General features: G+C 46.3%; 1 protein-coding gene across 3 annotated transcripts in view; it reads left to right on the top strand.

Annotated features, from left to right (window-relative positions):
- Positions 1 to 22,093, top strand: part of ITPR2 (inositol 1,4,5-trisphosphate receptor type 2) — a 425,347-nt gene that overhangs the window by 54,370 nt on the left and 348,884 nt on the right. For all 3 annotated transcript variants that reach the window (XM_019498344.2, XM_006270092.4, XM_014607327.3), the window contains exon 2: positions 1,967 to 2,037. In XM_019498344.2, coding sequence (XP_019353889.1) covers positions 1,967 to 2,037 — 71 coding nt within the window. The remainder of the gene's footprint in view (positions 1 to 1,966; positions 2,038 to 22,093) is intronic.

Raw genomic sequence — 22,093 nt, 5'->3', positions numbered from 1 at the left:
GCTGTAGTAAAGTTGGGCCTTCCCACACTCCCTTAATTCAGCTGCTACTGCAGCTTGCTCCACCACTGATTCCCATTGCTGGCAGCAGTCAGAGGCATGGAGAAGAGTGACAGGGAAAAGCAGTGGTGGTGGCTGAGGAGGGGGACACTTCTAGGAACACTTCATGCCCCCCCAAGGGGGTGTGCTCCAGAATTTGGGAAATGCTACTGTAAACTGGTTCACCTGGAGCATCAAGGAGCTTCAGTTGATTATTTTAAAGTGGGGGTCATTTAGGTGCAGGGATCTGCATGCATGGAATAGCTGTCTCTAGTGGGTTATAGAATAGAGAAGATCCCACACAACTTACTGATTCGTTTGATGCACTGGCTAGGGGAGTAGTTAGTTGATTGCACAATTTCACAATGATTACACACTTAATTCATACAACACAATTTTATTTTAAAATTCTTTGCTACGCATATAACACTGCTTAGCTTTAAGAAATACCACAAACATTAAGAACACAATAACTACATATATCAGAAACAATGCTCCGAATGTACTTCCTTCCCAAACAATGCTATAAGAATTAGTATTACAAAAACAACTACATTTACAACTAAAAGTTAAATTTGAATCAATACTATTATTTTTCATAATATACTTACAATTCTAGAATTCTGAGAAGCCAAACACCTAGATATGGTTTCATTCCTCAGTAGTACAGTTTAATGGGTTGGCCTCAGTAGTATGGTTCAATGGGCTCACCTCAGCAATACGGTTCAATGGGCTGGCCTCAATACTGATAGGACTAAGTCCCCTTCCTTCAGTCCCTTTCGGGTGCTCTGCGGCTTCAGCGTGAACTAAGAGATTCGTGTTCATGGAGAGGGTGGTTCAGGTGATCAGTCTGATCCGGCCTACACTTGCGATTCTTCCTTCGTTGTTCTGCAAGTGAGGTTACCTCCAAATTGGGACAGTAGGTTACAGTTTTTATTGAGTGAGTTGCCGTCTTGGGCCCCTCCTACCCAAACCTGTCACTACTCCCAAATTTGGGCTCAGATCTTACTCAACAGATTCTTTTGCTTGGTAATTAGTTTCTTTTGTTGACCATTTTAATTACTTTGGGGAACTTCCATACCACTGCAAGTGACCTTTTCTTTCCAATTTTTTCAAAGGCCCTAGGGTTTGATTTCTCAGAATGTGGGATGTTTGCTTAAGGGTCAGTTTTAGGTTAACTTTGTTAAAGGCCTCTAAAGATAAAATTAAGAGTTAAGACTTTGAGCAAAGTCAGGACCTTCCGCACATAGACCAAAACAATGGCCTAGATAAGAAGATAAATCTTGTCTTCTTCCTAAACTGGCTAATGGGCAACTATTACAAACATTCAAATATTACATTCAATATGACAATAGCTTGCAGCACAGGCGCCCAAGTCAGCATGGTATGGCAAATGTAGCACTGCCTGTCTTTTCCTTCTTCTGTGTATGGTGCAATACTAACTGCCCAAAATGACTCTTCAAGGCTGTAGTTTACAGTCCATTGAGGTTGACTGGAGTCTTTCCATTGACTTGGGAGGACTTTGCATCTGCAGTCAGGAGTTTGGCTGTGAGAATCGCAGAGACATTCCCCCCCCCCCCCCTTCCCCCACCCTGCCGAGGTAGACAATCTAATGTTCAGAATTAAGATTTTTACACATAGTATTAATGCACACATTGTTATGAAAGGGATTTTAACCCTATTTTAAACAAAGATAGTTCTCAATATCAGCTTTAATGGGTGCTACAAAACAAAGCCTCTTCTATAAGGGGAGAGCACAGATACTTTAGAGGAAAAACAATGGTGTGTGTGATATTTTTCAAATGATTGACTTGAAATGAAAATGCATGTAAATTGCTTTACCCGTGTAGTATCATGGATATGTGTATACAATCGGACACACAGTTGCCTATGATAGATGTATAATCATTTAAAATGTTTGTTTTTCTAGATTAGTGGATGATAGATGTGTGGTTCAGCCAGAGGCAGGGGACCTCGCTAACCCTCCCAAGAAGTTCAGAGGTAAGTTACTGAGGGGAGTTGTTTAATATGTAGGGGCTACAGCTTGATGTGTAGTCCACAAAGTCTGATCTACATTACAGTCTTTTAGGCAAACGTCTGGAGTACAAGACAATGAGAGTTCCAAAATCTGCTGATGCTCTAGGTCTGGACTACTATGGAGCTTCAGTATGCTAAGTGAAAAATAAGTGTGCAATGTATGAACAGAAACGACACTAAGAATAGTTGGAAAATATGGGAAGAGGCGTAAGTTTAATTTACATTGGGTGCATCTACAATGTACAATTAACACAGAACCAATGCTCTAAACATAGCATGGAGCAATAAACTCTGGCACATATTGCACCGCAGTTTTGCTTACAGGTGCCATGTTTGAATTTGTGCCCAGGACTGTAGCACGTTGAGCTGGGCTGGAGCAGCCCCAGCTGGCAGGAAGCCCAGGGGTCAGCCTGCAAGCCCAGGCTCAATGTGCTGTGGAGGGGCTAGCAGGGGCATAAGGGTGCTCCAGTGTGGGGCTTGCCACCCCTGCACTGAAGCACCCTCATGCCCCAGTCAGTCCCGTCAGCATCTACGTGTGTGCTGCTGTGCACTAAAGAACTCTGCCATAGGATAGTACTTGTATTTACAAGTACTAACCTGTGGCAGAGTTAATTAGTTTCCTGTGGCCTAATAGAGCTGCATGTGCAGACATTGAGGTTTTACTGTGGAGCTAATTAGGCAACTTTGTGGCAAACATCTCACATACATGTATCCGATAAGGTCCATTTACACTGTTTTGACCATGAAATAGTGTCAAATTTCAAGCTAATTTAAGCTTCCAAAATACTGCAAAGAGGCACTTATTTTAGATGGTAACCAAGGCACAAGATATTTGGAACAACCAGACCTGGTTGATTTTAGTATTTGACAACAGTTTCTGAATTTTTTTTGCAAATATTTTCCTTTGTTTTTGTCCTGCTTTAACTATAACTCCTTTTTTCAATTTTTCTAAATGTACATTCCTAGCTTAATATTTTGGGGGTTTAAATGTTTTTCTTTTTTTGTATTTGTGTGCCATTATAATATGATGAAAGAATAGCACATGACAAAATGCAATAGCTACCCCTTTAACAGATGTTATTTAAAACATTTTTGTTGCTGCCTGTCATCCATCCTAGTTCTGTGTGCATCTGTAGGGAGAAAAAGAGAAGCTTTTAAGTCAGTGTCCACACTTGAAATTACTTATGATTGCAGTAATTAGTGTAGCTGCACCAAAATGTATGATATGTCTGATATAGGCAGACAAGGTTCTTTGGGTGAATCTGATATCTTTTATTAGACCAACTTAAATAGTTGGACTTTTTTTTTAGCAAGCTTTCAGATTTAAAAACCCTTCATTAGGCTGAGGAAGTCTCTGCAGTTGGTGTGTGCTCTTCCTGGATGGAATGAATAGTAAAGAAGCCAGAGGCTGGTATGCATACAAGATAGGCAGTTAGTGAAGATGTAAATTGAGGAGTCACTGGGTGAGAGATGGGCTGGGTGGGGGGGAAAAGGGGGATGAATGTAGCAGCTAAATAGTGGAGAGGTACCTGGGGAGTCAGATGTCAGGCAGTTTAATGTGTTGTAAATCCAAGGTCTATATTTAGTCCATGATTTTTTGTATCCAGGAGGTTGATGAAGTGAAGTTCAGGCTCGTCTCTGAGCAGTGTTTTGTAAGTGTCTTTTGAGGATTAGAACTGAGAGATTGGAGAGGGAGTGGTTTTCTTGTGAGAAATCTGTCCCCACAGGTAATTAGGTATTCTTGTCTTTGATAGATATCTGATTGCTTGGTCTCTCCTACGTATTTTTCATCAGGGCATTTGGTGCATTGTATGAGATATATTATATTTCTGGAGGTGCTGCTGTAAGATGCAGGGATACTGATGGCTCTGTTGTGGGGTGTAGTAATTGTGGGGGTGGTAGAGATATATTGGTAGGTTTTGCATTTCTTGTCATGGCACGGTCTGGATCCATTTGGTATGTTCTGGGCCTGAGGAAGTTTGCTTCTGGTGATGAGTTTAGTAAGGTTTGGTGCTTGTTTGAATGCTGGGATGGGTGGTTCTGGGAAAGTCTCTTTAAGAATAGGGTCTCTTTCTAGTATGGGTTGTAATTATTTGAGGATTTTCTGTATGGGTTCGAGGGAGGGGTGATTTGTCATAATCAGCGGTGTGCGATTCGTGGGGTTTTTTCTTCTGTACTGCAGAAATTCTTCACGTGGTATCTAGGTGGCTCTTTCAAATGTGCGATGTATCTCTAAGGCGGGGTGTCCTTGTTGGGTGAAAGCCTTTTTAAGATTGGTGAGGTGGCAATCCTGGGGGTTCTCCTCAGTGTAGATTCAGTGGTATCTGAGGGCTTGGCTGTATATCACAGCTTCTGTCAGATATAAGCTTCCATTGACTTCACAGGGCTGTGGAGCAGGCCTCTCTAATTAGGTAGAGAGCTGCAGTTTGCATCCTTTGCAGTGGGAGAAACTTCTTTTTGCAAATTGTGGCTTTTGATGTCAGTTCAAGAGATTTGTATTGGCAGAGTTGTTGTTGTTATTTTACTTATAACTTTTATTGCAGTATTTCTATATTGCATGCTAAATACTTCATTGTAAAGTGAATAACTCAAAAGTTAGGAAATACCAGATTTAAACTTGCTATGGCTTAATTCCTTCTTGATGCATCAGCATTAGAATCATAGAATCATAGAAAGAAGGACCAGAAGGGACCTATAAGATCATCAAGTCTGGTCCCCTGCAATGGGCAAGAGGTAATTAGGCTCAAATGAGATCAATGAGGTATTTGTTCAGCCTCCTCTTAAAGATTGCCAGAGATGGTGGCTGTACCACATCTGCTGGAAGTGTGTTCCAGATTCTAGTTACCTGTACAGAAAAGAAGTTTTTCCTTATGTCTGGCCAAAACTTCTCCTCGACTAGCTTATGTCCATTAGTCTGCGTCTTCCCGGGGGGGAGGTGTGGCGGCGAGGCACCACCACAGGCTCTTGAAGAGGGGAGGGTAACCCCTGTGGGCCGCATACCCCAGAAACAGATCCCCAGCGGGGATAACTTACCTCCCGCGGGGCAGCCAGAGCAGGAGCTGGGACCATGACCACAGCTGCGGAAACCGGCGTTACGCTGGCTGTTTAATCAGCTGTTTCTGGCACGGGAAACAGACGGACCAATCCCGGCGTCTGTATTGGCCGCCGTGGGAAAGTTTAAATGCCCCACTGGAACCGGGGGGGGGGGGGGGAGAGCTGGAGAGAGAGAGTGCTGGCGGGCAGCACGCTAGGTGTGCTGTGGCTCCAGCATGGGAAGGGAGTGACACAGCCTGCACAGCTCCCGCAGGCAGCACAAGGGAAACCTTTGAGCCCCCTGCAGGAGGCAGAGCAGGGGAAGTCCTCCAGCTCCCCATGGAAGAGGAGCCAGAGGAAGCCTTGGAGTTCCCTGCAGGCAGCAGGGCTAAGGAGGCATTTGAGCCCCCTAGAGGAGGCAGGGGTAAAGGAGGCAGCTCTGCAGCCCTCTCCTCCTCAAGGGAATATTTCTTCTGAGGAAAAAAAGCCCTGAGAAGGGGAAAAAGCAAAAGAGACCAGGGGAGGCAGGCCCCGGGCCATCCTACAGGGGTGAAAATCACCGTTTATGAATATCCACCCGGTTGGCAAGTGGATGGGGTGTAGGGGAGGCCGAGCCCCGTGGAACATTGCGCCAAGCAATTGTGAGGAGTGCCAAGCAATTGTGAGGAGTACTGCCGTCGGTCAGTCGGTCGGGCCTCCTGGGAAGATCTCCACTGAAACTCCCCCTCTTGATAGTTTAACATCAAAGTCGTGGCAGGCAAGTTAGGGGAGGGGCTACACACCTGACACGCCGGGCAGCATGCAAGATGCGAGCGGTCACAGTGGTGCATTGGCTGGGAACCCTTTACAGCATCAACGGGACAGAGACCCCTACCCGGGGTTAAGCAGAGATGCAACCGCCAGCAATAGCTCATACCACGCTACTTACACAGGCAATTCAGGCCATAGGGCAAGTGCTGGAGGTGCAACAGTTACAAGGCGCACACCAGCAAGAGTGGATGCAGCTTAATGTTGCTCTATACAAGATGCCCCGAATGACAAGGGAAGATGATCCCGAGGCTTCTATAGAAGCCTTCAAGAGGACCGCTATCCAGACAGGGCTGGGCCATAGTCAGTGGGGCCACCACCTAGGTGCGCTGGTGATAGATCAGGCCCAAGCCGCCTACCAGGCCCTGTTGAGGGAGGAAGCCCGCGATTATGAGGCGGTCAAGGCGGCAGTCCTGTACAGGCTCAAGATCTCTCCGGAAAGTCGCAGGCAGGCCTTCAGTGCCCGAAAGCCCAGAGAAGTTAAGTGACCCCGAGGCTTGTTGCAAGCTTTACGGGACTCGCTCAATAAATGGTTACTGGCAGGCAAGTTTGACCGTGAGGGGGTGATGGACCAAATCCTACTAGAGCAGTTCCTCTGGGATTTGGAAGAAGACACCCAGAGATGGGTACGGAGACACCAGCCGCAGACCAGTGAAGAAGCTCTCCACTTGGCTGAGGCATTCACTTATTCAGAAAATGAAAGAGGATATGGGCGAGGCTCACGGACCTCGAAGGAGGGCCTGCTGAACGAAGGGGGGAGGTGGACGGGCTCAAGACGAGGAACACCGAGAGGGGTGGTGTGCTATTGCTGTGGGCGAACGGGACACATCTCCCGTGAATGTGGCATGGGCCTGAGTGAGTTGAGCCGCGGGCCAGTGGGATACACTCTGCCCCGTGAGAAAGGCAAGGAGACGGAGAAGGGAGAGCCCATGGATTGCAGTTTTGGGTTCACCGTTCAAGAAGGAGGGTGGAACCTCCCTGTTGTAACTGCCTGGATTGGGGGCAAGGCAGTCAGGGCAATGCTGGACACGGGGTGTTCCCAGTCCCTACTCCACATGGACCTCACCCCACAGATGGGGCGGAAGGACTCTGGACCCCTAACGATGACCTGTATACTAGAGGTGGGGAGATGCAGTTCCAGAGCTGTTATTTGCCATTCAGGGTGATGGAGTTTCGCAGTGAGCTGGAGTTGGACTAGCCCCGACCTGTGAGATGATCCTTGGGTGAGAATGGGGGTCCTTCTACACAGTCCTCGAGTGGGGGCAAGCTGCGGAAGAAGAAAGGAAGCGGCTCAGGAGGGGAGAAGGCTGGGCCGGTGAGAGCCCAACCCACCCAAAGAAGTAGCATTGGGCAGTATCAACCTGGAGCAGCTAGTGAGTGCAGCCCAGTTCCGTCAGGCCCAACATGAAGCCCTGGAACTCAAGCGGCTATGGGCTGAAGACCCTGGGGAAGGATTGTCATGGAATCGTCCCGGCTTTGAGGTAATCAGGGGGTTATTGTATTGGGTCCAACAGGCTGAGGAGGGCACTATGAAAGGGAGACAGCTAGTGGTCCTGTCTTCACTCTGCCGTGCAGTATGGAGATTGGCTCATGACTCCCTAGTGGGGGGCCATTTGGGATGGACTAAGATCCGGGCTAGGCTGGTCCAAGAATTCTTTTGGCCACGTCTACAAGAGGATGGGGAAAGGTGGGGGACTGCTTGCCCGGAGTGCCAGAGGGCTCAAGAATGGAGGCCCCCTAGGTCACCCTTGAATCCCATGCTGATAATAGAAACACCATTCTCCCGAGTTGTGCTAGATATAGTGGGCCCCCTCCCAAAGTCCCGTAATGGGTATTAATATATTTTGATGTTGGTGGATTATGCCACCTGGTTCCTGGAGGTGGTTTCTCTGAGGTCTATAACAGCAACGCGAGTGGCAGAAGAATTACTCAAATGGATAGCACGGGTGGGCATACCGCAGGAAATACTCACGGACCAGGGGACAAACTTTGTGTGGCATGATGAAAGCCCTATGTAAAACCCTCGGCATCACCCAGTTGAAGACCTTGGTGTACCATCCCCAGACCAATGGTCTTGTGGAAAGATTAAATGGGACCCTCAAGCATTTGATCAGACGTTGCTCGCAGGAAGACCCCTGGAGGTGGGATACCATCTTAATGCCATTGTTGTTTGCCCTGAGGGACGCACCCCAAGAATCGACACAGTACTCCCTGTTCTAGTTGGTGTACAGCCACAGCCCCAGGGGGCTGCTACAGGTCGTCAGGGAAGAATGGGAGCGGCTGGTGGGGTTAGGAATATTGGTGGAGAGATACCGCCAAGAATTGCAGGACCAGATCACCAGGGCCCAACGGATCACCAGTCAAAATTTGAGGAGCGCCCAAGAGCAACAGGAAACTCACTATAATAAGAAGGCAAGAACTCAAACCTTCCAGCCTGGAGACATGGTTTTGGTGTCACTTCCAGCCTCCTCAAGCAAACAGCTCGCAATGTGGTAAGGCCTGTTTACAGTAGTTCGACAAGCGGGGCCAGTTGATTATGAATTACTCAAGCCGGGACACTGCCGGGAGTGCCAGATTTACCATGTGAACCTGCTTAAGGAGGGGAAAACCCAACAGGGCTGGATGGCACAAGAAGAGGAGACGGGGGAGGACCTGGGACTGCTCTGCCCTGGGTTAAGCAGATCCCCAGAGGAAGGATCGGTGCAGATAGGCAAAGAACTGGATAGCCAACAATGACAGGAGCTGTTGGCCTTGATAGAAGATTTCCGGGCGGTGTTCCAGGAAACCCTGGGACGAGTGACGGGAATGGAACTTGAGATCAGAACACCCCAGGGGGCCCTGGTTAGGGAAAGGTGGAGGCCAATACCCCAACGTTGGCAGCAGGAAATACGGCGGGAGATAAGATGTAGGAACAGGGAATTATACGACCGTCCCATAGCCCTTGGTGTAGCCCCATTGTGCCCGTGGTCAAGCCTGATGGGTTACTGCACATGTGCACAGATTATAGGAAGCTTAATGCCCTGATGACCTTTGATGCATTCCCTATGCCGGGCAGCACTCAAGGTGCAAGCAATCACAGGAGGCTTTTCCAAAAAGTTGTTCACCTAGGTCCTGGTGTTCTCCCTTGACATATTTGTAGACGGCTATCAAGTTACCCCTCAGCTTTCTTTTGCTCAGGCTGAACAGTCCCAGATCCCAAAGTCTCTCCTTATAGAACCTGTTCCCCAGGCCCTTGATCATGCACGGCCCTTCTCTGCACCCTTTTGAGCTTGGCCACATCCTTCTTGCAGTGTGGTGTCCAGAACTGGATGCAGTATTCCAGCTGTGGCCTCACCAATGCTGAATAGAGGGGAAGGAGCACCTCTCTGGATCTGTTGGTGACACATCTGCTGATGCACGCCAGAGTTCTATTTGCTTTGTTGGTGACTTCGTCACACTGGTGGCTCATATTTATCTTCTGGTTGATTGTCACTCCTGGGTCCCTTTTGGATGCAGTGCCAGCCAGTGGACCACCACCTGTTGTATAGATATGGTGAGGGTTCTTTCTAGCCACATGAAAGACCCGGCATTTGTCCTGTTGAACTTCATCTGGTTTTGTTCAGTCCATAGGACCAGTCTGTCAAGGTTGTCCTGAATCCTTGACCTGTCCTCTGGTATGTGCCTGCTTATCCCCACAGTTTGGTATCATCCGCAGACTTAATGATTGCATTTTTCACTCCCTTGTCCAAGTCATTAATAAAGATATTAAAAAGCATGGGCCCAAGCACTGATCCCTGGGGTACACCACTGGAGATGGCCCTCCAGGATGAGGTCACTCCTTCAATCAAGACTGGATCTAGTCTTTTAATTAGGATCAAGTCTTTTAATTACACAGTCCCATGCTAGTTTTTTGCACATAAAAACTTGTCCTTACTCAGTGAATGTGTTATTTAGTAATTAGAATAATAGAATCAAAGTAAATTATGGTTGGAAGAGACCTGAGGAGGTCATCTAGTTCAACTCCTTGCTTAAAGCAGGACCATCCTCAACTAGATCATTCCAGTCAGGGCTTTGTCAAGCCATGCTGTAAAATCCTCCAAGGATGGAGATTTCACCACCACCTCTCTAGGTAACCCATTCCAGTGTTTCACCAGCTTTCTAGTGAGAAAATTTCTCTTAATATCCAGCATAAACTTCCCTTGCTGCAACTTGAGACCGTTGCTCCTTGTTCTGTCATCTGCCACCACTGAGAGCAGTCTAGCTCCATCCTCTTTGGAACCACCCTTCAGGTACTTGAAGGCTGCTATTGAATTCCTCCTGAGTCTTCTCTTTTGCAGACTAAATAAGCCCAGTTCCCTCAGCCTCTCCTCATAATAATTCTTTTATCTTCATTCATTGCCTGACTCCAGGCCTTTTTTTTTTTTTTGCGCATACAATTTAAGCCCTGCAGTGAGTAATAATTTCCTCTGGGATATTTCTGTGTTTTTTTCACCACAGTAGCTGAGTGTTTCATGAACACTGGACAATATTGCCTCACAGCACCCTCTGAGATAAACCTCCCATCTGCTCCCTCTGCTGATGGGGAACTGAACTCAAAGACTTTTGAGGTTAATGTTTTTGGAAGAGGCCACTAATTTATGTGTATTCAGTTTGATTTTTGGGGGGGGATGCTTAGCCTTTCTAGAGCACTTCAGTATGTTTAGGCAGACAAGGTTCCTTGGGTGAATTTGATATCTTTTATTAGACCAACCCAAATGGTTGGAGAATAGTCATTAAGCAAGCTTTCGGGTTCAAAAACCCTTCTTCAGGCTAAGGAAGCTTCAGCAGTTGGTGTGTGCTCTTCCTGGATGGAATGAAAAGTAAGCAAGCCAGGGGCTGGGCTGGGGAGTCAGTTGCCAGGCAGATTATAAAGTATCAAAAATCCAATGTCTGTGTTTAGTCCATGATCTCTAGTATCCAGGAGGTTGATGAAATGGAGCTCATAGGCTCGTCTCTGGGAAGTGTTGTGTAAGTTTCCCTTGAGGATCAGGACTGAGAGATTGGAGAGAGAGTGGTCCTTCTGTGAGAAATGTGCCCCCACTGGTAATTGGGCGTTTCTGTCTTTGATAGATTTCCGGTGTGCATTCATTCTGGTGCGCAGTTGTTGTTTGGTCTCTCCTATATATTTTCCATCAGGGCATTTGGTGCATTGGATGAGGTATATTACATTTCTGGAGGTGCAGCTGTAAGATCCTGGGATGCTGATGGCTCTGTTGTGGGGTGTAGTAATAGTGGGGGTGGTGGAGATGTGTTGGCGGGTTTTGCATTTCTTGTCCTGGCACGGTCTGGATCCTTTTGGTGCGTTCTGGGCTTGAGGAAGTTTGCTTCTGGTGATGAGGTTGGCGAGGTTCGGTGCTTGTTTGAAGGCTAGGATGGGTGGCTCTGGGAAGATCTTTTTAAGAATGGGGTCTCTTTCTAGTATGGGTTGCAATTTTTTGAGGATTTTCCGTACAGGTTCAAGGGAGGGGTAATAGGTCATAACCAGCGGTGTGCGATTTGTGGGGGTTTTTCTTCTGTACTGCAGCAGTTCTTCACGTGGTATCCAGGTGGCTCTTTCAAACGTGTGAGCTACCTCTGTGGAGGAGTGTCCTTGCTGGGTGAAAGCCTTTTTAAGATTGGTGAGGTGGCAGTCCCGGGTGTTCTCTTCAGTACAAATGCGGTGGTATCTGAGGGCTTGGCTGTATATCACAGCTTTTTTGGTGTGTTTAGGGTGTTTAGGGTATGTTTAGAGCACTTCTCCAATAGACTCTAGTTGCAGTTGTGAGCTCCCAGCACTCATGCACATCTGACCACAGCTGTCTCACACTGGACATGCAGATAATGAGGAACACTCCATTAGTGGCTCACAGAGGACATTTTGATTTCAGTAAGTTGCCCAACATAATGTAGGAACTCTGTACTAGAGGCAAGGTTAGAATCCAGTTCTGTAAAGTGTCAGTCAGTTTCCCTAGTTGTGAGATCATCCCCACTTTGCACTGCAACCCCCTGCCTCATTCACTACATTTTGACTTCTACAAGTGAGGCAGTGGTCCAACATACAACTCTCCTCCATCACTGAGAGCCCTGAGGCCTCACCCCTCCCGAGTGAATTCTTACTACACAACATCCTATGGGAACAGTTAGCAGTATAACTGTGCTAACACAGACTGCAGGACCTAGCTAGGAAGCCGAGTAAACACTCAGGTGAGTTTTGCCACCTACACTGAAGGCTATGGTACCACAGCAACACTGCTAACAGTGCTCTAAGCTAGTAGTTTACAGCTTGCTCAAATATGTCCACGCAGGTTGCAGTAACTTGCAGCATAAACATGCTCATTGCCTGTCTTGCTTTCTTTTCTTAACTCCCTAGGTGCTTTAGTGAAGAGGTCACTGAGAGCATAGGAGAGGAAAGTTTCTTTGCTCACAGTTTGTTGCTTGGCATCCCAGCTGTTTCTAGTATGCTACTTTACAGAGTGTTAAGCAAACACTTCTTTTATGTTTAAGGGACAGAAGTTGCACATAAACTGGCTTAAACCTGTAAGAGAACATAAGTTTAGTAAACATAAACCAGTTTCAAAATGGCTGCTTCCCCCCAGTGGGGACTGTGCAGGCAAGGTGGTGGATTAAACCCTTCCCTAATTATAGCGTCCTGCCAGGGCCTGGCCATGCCCTGTGGAAGGGAAGGGAGGGCTGCTCTAGCACCCCCTGGCTTCTAGCCTGAGCCACTGCAGGCATGTGACTGCATTTGCTGAATCAAAAGTGAATGTCTATCCATTTGCAATCAGTTCAATCTAGACTAACTTGCAAAGATTGACTCATTTCAGGCTTGGGCTTTTTGAATGTCTGTCCCTAGCCAAAATGTTAAATAGGTGTTAGCAAAAGTAAACAAACAGCTTAAAAAACCCCATTCAACTTCAAATTTCATCTTTGACTGGCTTTATTTTTGTGATGTCATTATTTCACTCATTCTCCAGTCTTCATATGAACTTCAAATGAACTAGGATCAAAATTATGAACTAGGACTAGGATCAACAAAACTATGAACTAGGATCAACATTTCTAATGTAAAAAGCAAAGGAGGAAAATTTTTCTAAATAAATTTAAAAGTTCAAGCCTTCTTTATACATCATGAAAAAGAAAGGAAAAAAAAGGTCTGAGCCATTTTTTTTCCATTGCAGTTACCATATATCTGATTGCCTTCTCTACCTTCCCTTTGCAGGACTAATTTTGATTTGTCAAAAGAGGTAAACCAGGGGCATATTTTATAAAATCTATGCAAGAGGAAGAGGACCTGGAGGGAGAGGTCAAATAAATATTGTTGTTGGGAGTCAGAAGGTATTAAGATTTAACAGGGTTGACAGATTTCCACAGTATGGTGAGGATTTATTTTATTTAAATAAGACATTTTTATTTACTACTCTCAGACATCAAGAAATGGAGACGGAACATTATCGTGCTGAATACATCCCTCAGCAAGTGGGATCCTACAACCTATACCAAACTAATAGTACATGTTAGCTTGTGAATGCACATGAAATCCAGCTGTCCAGAAGCTCAGTAGAACAGGCAGTGTTGGGTGAGGAAACAAGTGTGGCAGGTTCCCTGCTCAACTAGCAGTTATGGTAAATGAGCCTGAAAAGGAAAAATGGAAACCATGAATGATGTATGCCTCTGGCGGCTGGAGAGGCATGGCTGCTCTGGTGGTGGCGGGAGCATGGTGGTGGTAAGCATGGAGCTCCCACAGATGCCGACAGCAGTGGCAGAGAGGGTGGGGGGATGGCGAGCGCTGACCAGGGCTCGGCAACCATGCACGGTCGCTGCTGGCCTTTTTGTACGGGGTGCACCGCTATGCACAGGGGGTGCACATGCAACTGTATGCACCCCCTACGTGTTGCCTCTGATGGAAACAGTGAAAAGAGAGTGAAGAGGAGAATTTTGGAAGGACAGGGAAAAAGGAGAAAGGGGCAAGCTAAAGAGAAGAGATGGGAAGACAGGAGGGACCATAATGGCAGGAAGAATGAGAATAAGAGGAAGGAGAAAATACTTGGTGGGGGGTGGAGGAATAGTAGAAAAGAAACACCCATCAGTGTACTCATAAATGTTGCAATAAAATTTTTAGTTCCTCATGGAAAAGGGGGTATAAACTGACGAGAAATTCAAATCCGTTGAAATAATTATATATTAAAATCAGCAAAGCCCATAATGCTGCTTCTTAGTGCTGCCTAATTTGGCTATAATTGTCGTATATTATAAGTTGGAGGCTACAAGTATTTTCCATTGGAGAGAATGATATATTTAAACCAGAATGTGTTGGCAATTGCAGTTTAAGAAGGCTTGCACTTCTGCTGCTTAGAATATGAGCCCTCTCTAGACAAACAAAAGGCTTTTGGCTGGCAGTCCAGTACCTTCCATAAACCTGCCATGTGCTAAACCTAGCAAATTAGTGCATGTTCCAATGCATATTCCAATGCTTATTTGTTTTTACTTTGATCTCCAACAGAATAATATAGCGTTAACCCCTAGCATATTAGTAAAGTTTCTAGTTTCTCTTGTAGCTGAAGAACAATGTGTTGTGTCCTATGTGATGATATGCCACATCATCTGCACCCCCTTTTCAAAATCCTGTATCTGCCCATGTAAACTGAATAAACAAGCAAACCAAAGCCCTCTGTCCTTCATCAGCAGTCAGGGGAGGGGTAATTTCAGCTCTAGGCTTATCCCTGGCATGGCACAGCATGGCCGACTGCCCTCTCCCCCTGAAGTTTTTAAGCCCTCCCTTAAGGGGCCAAGCACCTGCTTACAGCATTGAATTTGTTCCCAGGAAATCTCATTTCCAGTCCTAGTGCTGCCACAGACCTGCCAAGTCACCCTAGACAAATCACTTAATTTGTCTTGTGCCTGTTTCCTCTTCCATCCTGTGTCTGTCTTGTTTCTTTAGAAAGCCAGTTCTCTGGGGCAGAGTCTCTCACTATATATTTATACAGTGCTTAGCTCCATGAAGCATGATTTTAGCTGTAAACTGGGTCTAAGACATAATATGAGAAGACTGGATTTGACATTCCTGCCATTTTTTAAGGTAAAAATAAACAGGAAGAAAAAAATAAGAAAAACCTAACAAAGACTTTCCATGTTTCTTTCCTGCATCATAAAACATGAAAGACAAACAAATGCAGGCTCAATAAAAACAAAACAAAACTTCATTTACAGGTCACTTGAAAGGGCAATGGGTTAGGGCTCAGGAGTCATGAGTTTAATTCACAACTTTGTGTGGTCCAGGTTACCTACTGTCCTCTTTCCTATGCTGTGGAAATAATTAAACTTTCCTTTCTTTGGAAGGCACTCAGCTATGGTAGTGAGGAAGACTCCCAACGCTACACTCCCTGCTTTGTATATCTACTACAAGCATATGGCAAATATTGCCCCTAGTATTTTCATGTAGAAGGACTGCTTTTTAGCTTGACAGCTAAGTAATTAACACAGAGTATTTTTGTACGTATTAAAATGCACTTCTGGCATCAAGCAATGTCTGAATATGGTGAATGTAGCTTAGAGGGTAATGATGAATGACATGTCTCATTTTAAAAAAGAAGTAAGGTAGCATTGCAATATATTTGCATTGCAATATATTTATTTACACTATCAAGTGACAGCTAAGAAAATTGAAGTGCATTTTCTATCATTTTACTAGCAGAATTGGGTTAAATATTGAGGAAGTATTTTTAATTGTTCTTTTTGTAAAGAGCTTGAATTGTACAAAATCCATTCAGACTCCAGAGTTTGTCTTTTCATCGTAAACTGATATTTGCTGCAGTTAGTTTAAAATGCCATTTCTGCAAAGAGTCACTGTTAGGCCAGCTCTGAAAAAAATTGTTTTTCCCCTGAATTTTTGAGGTGCTAATTTATAAAATCTTCCTTTTGGTTAGCTCCTGGGAATTGGGGGTGTTTTCTTCTTCAAAGGAGGGGTGGGGGGATCAGAGTGCCAAACAGCACAAGTGACTTCTCAGTTCCACACAGACAGTCTTTGTGCCTCTGTATTTCCCTTTGTCCTTCCTGGGACTCCACTCTGTCCTTCCTGGAACTATTCCTTTCTCTCTACTGTCATCCCTGGGACTACTCCTTTCTCTCCAGCTTTGTCAGTCACACTCTCTTTTTCCCAGGCCGTCTGCCACCCTTGCAATAAAACTGTTATAAAACTGTAATATTAACTTGGGATCAACACTCACCCAATAAAATGAAACATTACAGCTCTGGTGAACTAATCAGAGAGCAATCTCTGCAGTTGGCTGCCAAGCTCAGACTGCCATCTGCCCCTGGAGTGAAAAGGGCATCTGAATATCCTATTTGTGAAACCATTTATAGCAAAACATGCTTCCACTGAGCCCCTCACAAAGTGTTCTTCACAAGAATTGCAGGCCAGAACTCAGCCCCCTTTTTCATCACATCTGCAATATAGTCTTACTGTTGGTTTGTAACTTTACCAGAGAACTGGCATTACCTGGGACTGATTATAGTCGAGTGAGCTAGTTGTGTATTTTTTTTAAATAAGAATTTATTTTACTTCCATAGGAAATATAGGGTCAGCCTGAGCTGTAGATTCCTTTTCCTCCTTACATTCATGCTGTCCTTGATGCTTTTACCACGTTTTAGTTTTAGTAGCTGTCCCCTAGGGCTGTGCAAAACTTTGGTAGCTGATTCGATTTGGAGGAGATTTGGCCTGATTGGGGGACTGAATTTCCAAATCCTAACTGAATTGGGAGACCAGTTAAAAGCTCTGAATCTAAAATGTTTGGAAAAGGTTTGGCCACATTGGAGATTCGGCCATAGACTAAACAGGCAGCTGATACAGCTGTCTCCAGCTGGTAAGTCTGTTGGGGTTGGGGGAGGGAAAAGGGAAGGGAAGGGAAGGGGCATGGGGGAGGGAGGGATTGGGGCTGGGACAAGCTGCCCAGCTGGGACGGGGGGATGCATTACTCAGGGAGGGGGTGGGGGAGTGCAGGATGTGGGCATGGCAGCGCTGGGAGTGGGGGCTCTGCCTTGCTGCTGCTTGCCCAGCTGGGACGGGGTGGGGGGTGGGATGTGGGCGCAGCTTGCTCCAGGTGGAAAGGGGCAAGTGGCAGCAGGACATGGGCCCTGCTCTCAGCACTGCTGCGCCTGCATCCTGCATTCCCCCATACTGGCTGGCAAGCGGCGGCAGGGCAGATCCCCTACTCGTAGTGCTGATGCAGGCGTGGTAGTGCTGGTAGCAGGGGCTATGCCCTGCTGCTGCCCAGAGCAAGCTATGTCTGCATCATGCCCCCCTGTGCTGGCTGGGCAAGCAGCAGCAAGGCATAGGCCCCTGTGGCTCCCCCTGCTGGGGCAGAGTTAAGTACAGCTGGAGGAGTCATGGGAGAAGCCTAAATGCAGAGCAACTCTATTGCATTTACCAGTGAAACTGAAATCAGAATCTGCCTCTGTAGCACCTCCTGGAGCAATGGTTCTCAATCTTTTTGAATTTGAGTCAAAATGATTCGATGCAAAGCTCTGAATCGGTTTCCTGCTTCGATTTGGCCGAATTGGCTCCAAAGCTTCGGAGCCAATTTGTCCATAAGGTATAATGGGGAATCAATGAAATATCTATAACGTTGTTATTTTTTGTTTGATTTGGATGAAACTTGCAGGGATGGTAGCCTCTGCTGAGAGCATGAAGCCTGCCAAGCTTCAAGGAGATAGGTGCAGGAGTTTGGGAGAAACTGCACCCCAAATTCTTGAAAGCAAAATTCATGTCACATGACATGTTACTGTGTTACTTCACAGCGGGGTGAAAACTGCAGGGATGGTGGCCCCTGCTGAGGCCACAAACCTACCAAGTTTCAAGGAGATAGGTGCAGGGATTTGAGGGAAACTGTACCACAAGCTGTGGACAAGCAAAGCTTGTGACATGGGTGACACTGTGTGTGTTAAGGCACAGCAGGGTGAAAGCTGCAGGCTGGCTAGCCCCTGCTGCGGCCACAAAATCTGTCAGCTGTTAAGGAGATAGGTGGAGGGGTTCTGGGGCCCTGCACCCCTAGCTGCTGACAGGCAAAACTCGTGACATGGGTGCTTGTGCAACTGTCTGTCTCTGTCTTGGAGAAGAATCAGTTTGGCTCTGTATTGATTATTTCCTCTACTTAGTTTGTGGTTTTGTAGGTGTTTAATCCTTGCTCATTAACTCATTATCTAGTAGCTACTAGCTAGATACTGTGTATTGAGCTGGTACCTGAGTGAATCATGATTGATTGGTAACACAGTAGCTTAGCAGCCAGGCCTGCAGTAGTTCCATCCCCCCTCCCCTCCCCCCCAGTGCCCCAAGACAGACACAGTTGCACAAGCACCTATGTCACAAGTTTTGCCTATCAGCAGCCAGAGGTGCAGGGCCCCAGAACCCAGAAGCCCCTGCACCTATCTCCTTGGCAGCTGGCAGGCTTCATGGCCTCAGCAGGGGCTACTGTCCCTGCAGTTTTCACCCCACTGTGGCTTAACACACACACGTGATATGAGTTTTACTTTCAGAATTTTGGGGTGCAGTTTCCCAGAAACCCCTGCACCTATCACCTTGAAACTTGGCATGTGTCATACTCTCAGCAGAGGCTACCATACCTGCAAGTTTCATCTGAATCAGCCAAAAGACAACAAAGTTATAGATATTTCATTGATTCCCCATTATACCCTATGGCCAAATCTCTTAATCTTTTCCAAATCAATTCAGAAAGCCTAAAGCTTCCTGCCATTTTATTAGGATTCATAGATTTGGCCTCCAAATCATCTCCAAATCATGATCCTTAGCTTTGCACAGCCTTATTAGGCAGTGTCACTGACTACTGATTTAGTTCAGTGGTTAAAAGCAGGACTTTGCATCGCATTGCGTTAGTTTCCCCAGGTTACAAATACTGACTTCTTTCTGATAGTAACAAATGGAGATTAAGATAATAGTTAACTATGTTGCAGAAAATATGCAAACTAAATTTTGAGTATATTTAGTAGAGGCACTTAGATGTTGGTTCAGCACAACAATAAAGTGCGTGCTAAGCTTGAGTTTTTGTGCCTAGTTGTTAGTGCTCGAGCACCTGAAATTTAGTCTTAACTGGCATTACGTGGGACTTCTGGAAAATGAGTGTTTTTTGAGAGGACTGTAGGGAGTTGCTGACAGGGGTTATTTTTAAATGATTGTTGATATTTGACCACTGTGCCTTTAACTATGTGACCATCTAAGTCTAAGTTCAATAATAGGTAAGTAAGCAAACACACTTGTAGCTGGATTCTTGTTAGCTAAGGAACAGTTTGTAGCACATAAGCACTACATAGTGTCCCTAAATTGGCCTGTGGAGAATTTCCACTTTGACACAGACGTATCTGCTGGTGTAAAGAGGAGGAAGCGCTTTTGCTGATTTCTGTACCAGCTGCAACCCCAGTTCTGACTTAAGAGGAGGGAGGGAGAATTCTGAAAGGGGAGGCTGTGGCAGAGAGGAGCTTCTTCATTCCTTGAGACACTGAAGGTCCAGTTACTGACCTCCTTTGCCCTCTCTGATCTGTTGTCTAAATCCATGCTACATTTATACAGATAAACTTACAGGGTTGAATGGCTGAGTACCAGAGCAGCTAGCTCCCTACCACCTTGCTTCTCCTGCACCAAGGCAGAGAGCAAGGAGGAGAACTCAGGATCCCTAAAATTTACTTTCTCTTACATAGGATTAACCCTTAGAGGGAATGATCTGGCCATCAGTTAAAAAAAAAATCTGGGTGTGGGATATTGTGTGCCTGTTATCTCTCACAATTTTTGAAAATCCAGGCCTTAGGTTAATAAGAGGTTCAGAAATAAAGCCATAATTATTAATCATTTTGTTAGTTCCCAATACTGATTTTTCTCCAGCATTTTAGTTTTTAAATTATTATCAAGTGTAACTGAATGTGGGATTCTCTTACTAATGTGCCTACAATTCCATATCTTCAAGTCCTTCAAATAAAATGTTAATATTTTAAGCTTCCCCATTTTCTAAATGGGGAAACATTTGGGTGAGTCTACTTGTACCACTGCTAAAGAATACATCTTGCTTTGTCATGTTGTCTGAGCTGATCAGATGGAAAAGGGTTACTGATTATGGAGGAAGCCTGGCACTTTTGAAAGCAGGGTTCAATTTCATGCTCCATCAGAAACCTCTATTCTTGCTAGTGAAGGTGGGACATTCTGCCAAGAACAAGAGAATTGTTTGGCCAGGAGAGCAAGCAGTAGGAACCTGACTGGTGGTTAAGGTACTTAGCTGGGAGGAGAAAACCCTGGGGTTCTGGTCCTTGCTTTCAGGACTGTTTGTATTTTATATTAGACAAAAAGAGGGATCCCTGCTGCCAGCTGAACGTCCTATCCACTAGGCCACAGGAGGGCTCCTCCGCCCAGTGTTCCCTCTAAGGTGCATGCTTGCATGCATGTGTGGCCGTGCACAAGTAAAAATCTTGCTGCACACAAACTTTTAAAGGCTACGCACCTGTCTGGAGAGGAGTTGGGCGCGGAGTGCGGTAGAGGCACCGGGGCTGGTATGGGACACTTACCAAAGGTAAGCTTCTCCTCATGCAGGGCAGGCAGCGCCTCCTCCCTGAGGCGAGGCAGGGATGGGGGCTGGGGGTTGGCGCGGGCTCTGCTGGCTCTGGAGAACTGCTCTGCTCCCCTGCATCATCCCGGGGTGTGAGGAGGCACATGGCGTCAGGGCTGGGGAGTGGAGCAGTTCCCTGGAGCCGGCAGAGCCTCATGCAGGTCAGGCAGTGGCTCCTCTCCGAGGTGAGGCAAGGCAGGGACGGGGGCTGGGGCTGGCGCGGGCTCTGCTGGCTCCGGGGAACTGCTCCGTGGGCTCCACTGGCTCTGGGGAACTGCCTAGCTCCCCAGCCCTGACTCCATGTGCCTCCTCACTCCCCAAGGCGATGTGGGGGAGTGGAGCAGTTCTGAGGGACTCCTGCTGTTCCCCAGGAAAATAACCAAAATAAGATATCTGCAGTTTATATGGATGGTCAGCCATCTTTCTAGATGTGGCACAGACTTCTGGAGTCTGTAGACCAGTGACCCTCAACCAGGCTGCTCCAGCACCCTGGGGTTTCTTGAGATCCTTTCAAGGGTGCTGTGAGGTACCACACAATGTTAACGCTGTTGGGTGTGCAAATATGATTCACAAAATAAACCTAGAGATTTCACATAGGAAGTCATAGTGTTAAAAACATTTTGGCTGCTTACAGATGTCAAACCCCCACCCCCCCATGGCACTTAAATCTTGATGTGTCCCTGCACCAAGCACAGTGCATGCCCGGAAGAAACACTGCATTGTATCTATTGATTGTGTCCAGCCCACAACTGCCCCACAGCACTCCACTGTGCTGCTCTGGGCAGCATTTAGCATGGAGAAGGGTGGTGGCCGAACCCTGCCTGCTCCCACCTGGACACTTTCTTTGGGACACTTACTGGCGGACTGCGCCATGTCGAAAGGGGGAGGTGGGACCGAAGTGGTGTGCTTACGGACCGCTATTCCTTAGAGGGAACATTGCCTCTGCCTCCTGTGTTTTTAGTGAGTGGCTGTGGCTCATGTGCTCTGAGTAGACGTTATGGATTGGAGGCAGTATTTAGGCATTGCTCCTCCTTGTAGTTGTCCCTCTGTAGAGCTAGATGCCTAGCTGGTTAGACTGGGATGCTTCTCTTCATGTGTCAGAGCCCATCTTTAGGCACGTAAGTCCAATGTGTAAATGCCAAATTAATTCAGGTGTCTTTAGGGGCAGGCAGTAAGCAGGATTTCCTGGATTAATTTTATGGATTTAGGGCCAGGTTGTATTCCCTCTCTTAGGCATGTAAATGGATTTAGATGCCACAGTATTCTCATATTCCATATTTCTTGAGTTACTGAAAAGGTATTAATGCAAAAGGTGCGAGAGACCTTCTTACTGCTTGCTTGTGACTTATTCTCAAGGGTAAGATGATGGTGTGTTACACAAGTAGGTGGATTTTCAGTGACTTGAATAGGGTGGAAGAGAATTGGACTTAGAGATACCCAAAGAATGTCTGTCCCTTAGACACCTAAAATTCATCTAAGTACTGCTTTAAGTACCCAGATAGCTTCTCTGCATCTCACCCTTCATCTTTTTGCTCAGCAGTACTCCATTTGTGACATGGGGCTAGCAATACTTTTCATGTTCT

Source organism: Alligator mississippiensis, chromosome 4, assembly GCF_030867095.1.
Source record: "Alligator mississippiensis isolate rAllMis1 chromosome 4, rAllMis1, whole genome shotgun sequence".
Lineage (NCBI taxonomy): Eukaryota > Metazoa > Chordata > Crocodylia > Alligatoridae > Alligator > Alligator mississippiensis.
This window is presented reverse-complemented; position numbering and strand designations above follow the sequence as displayed.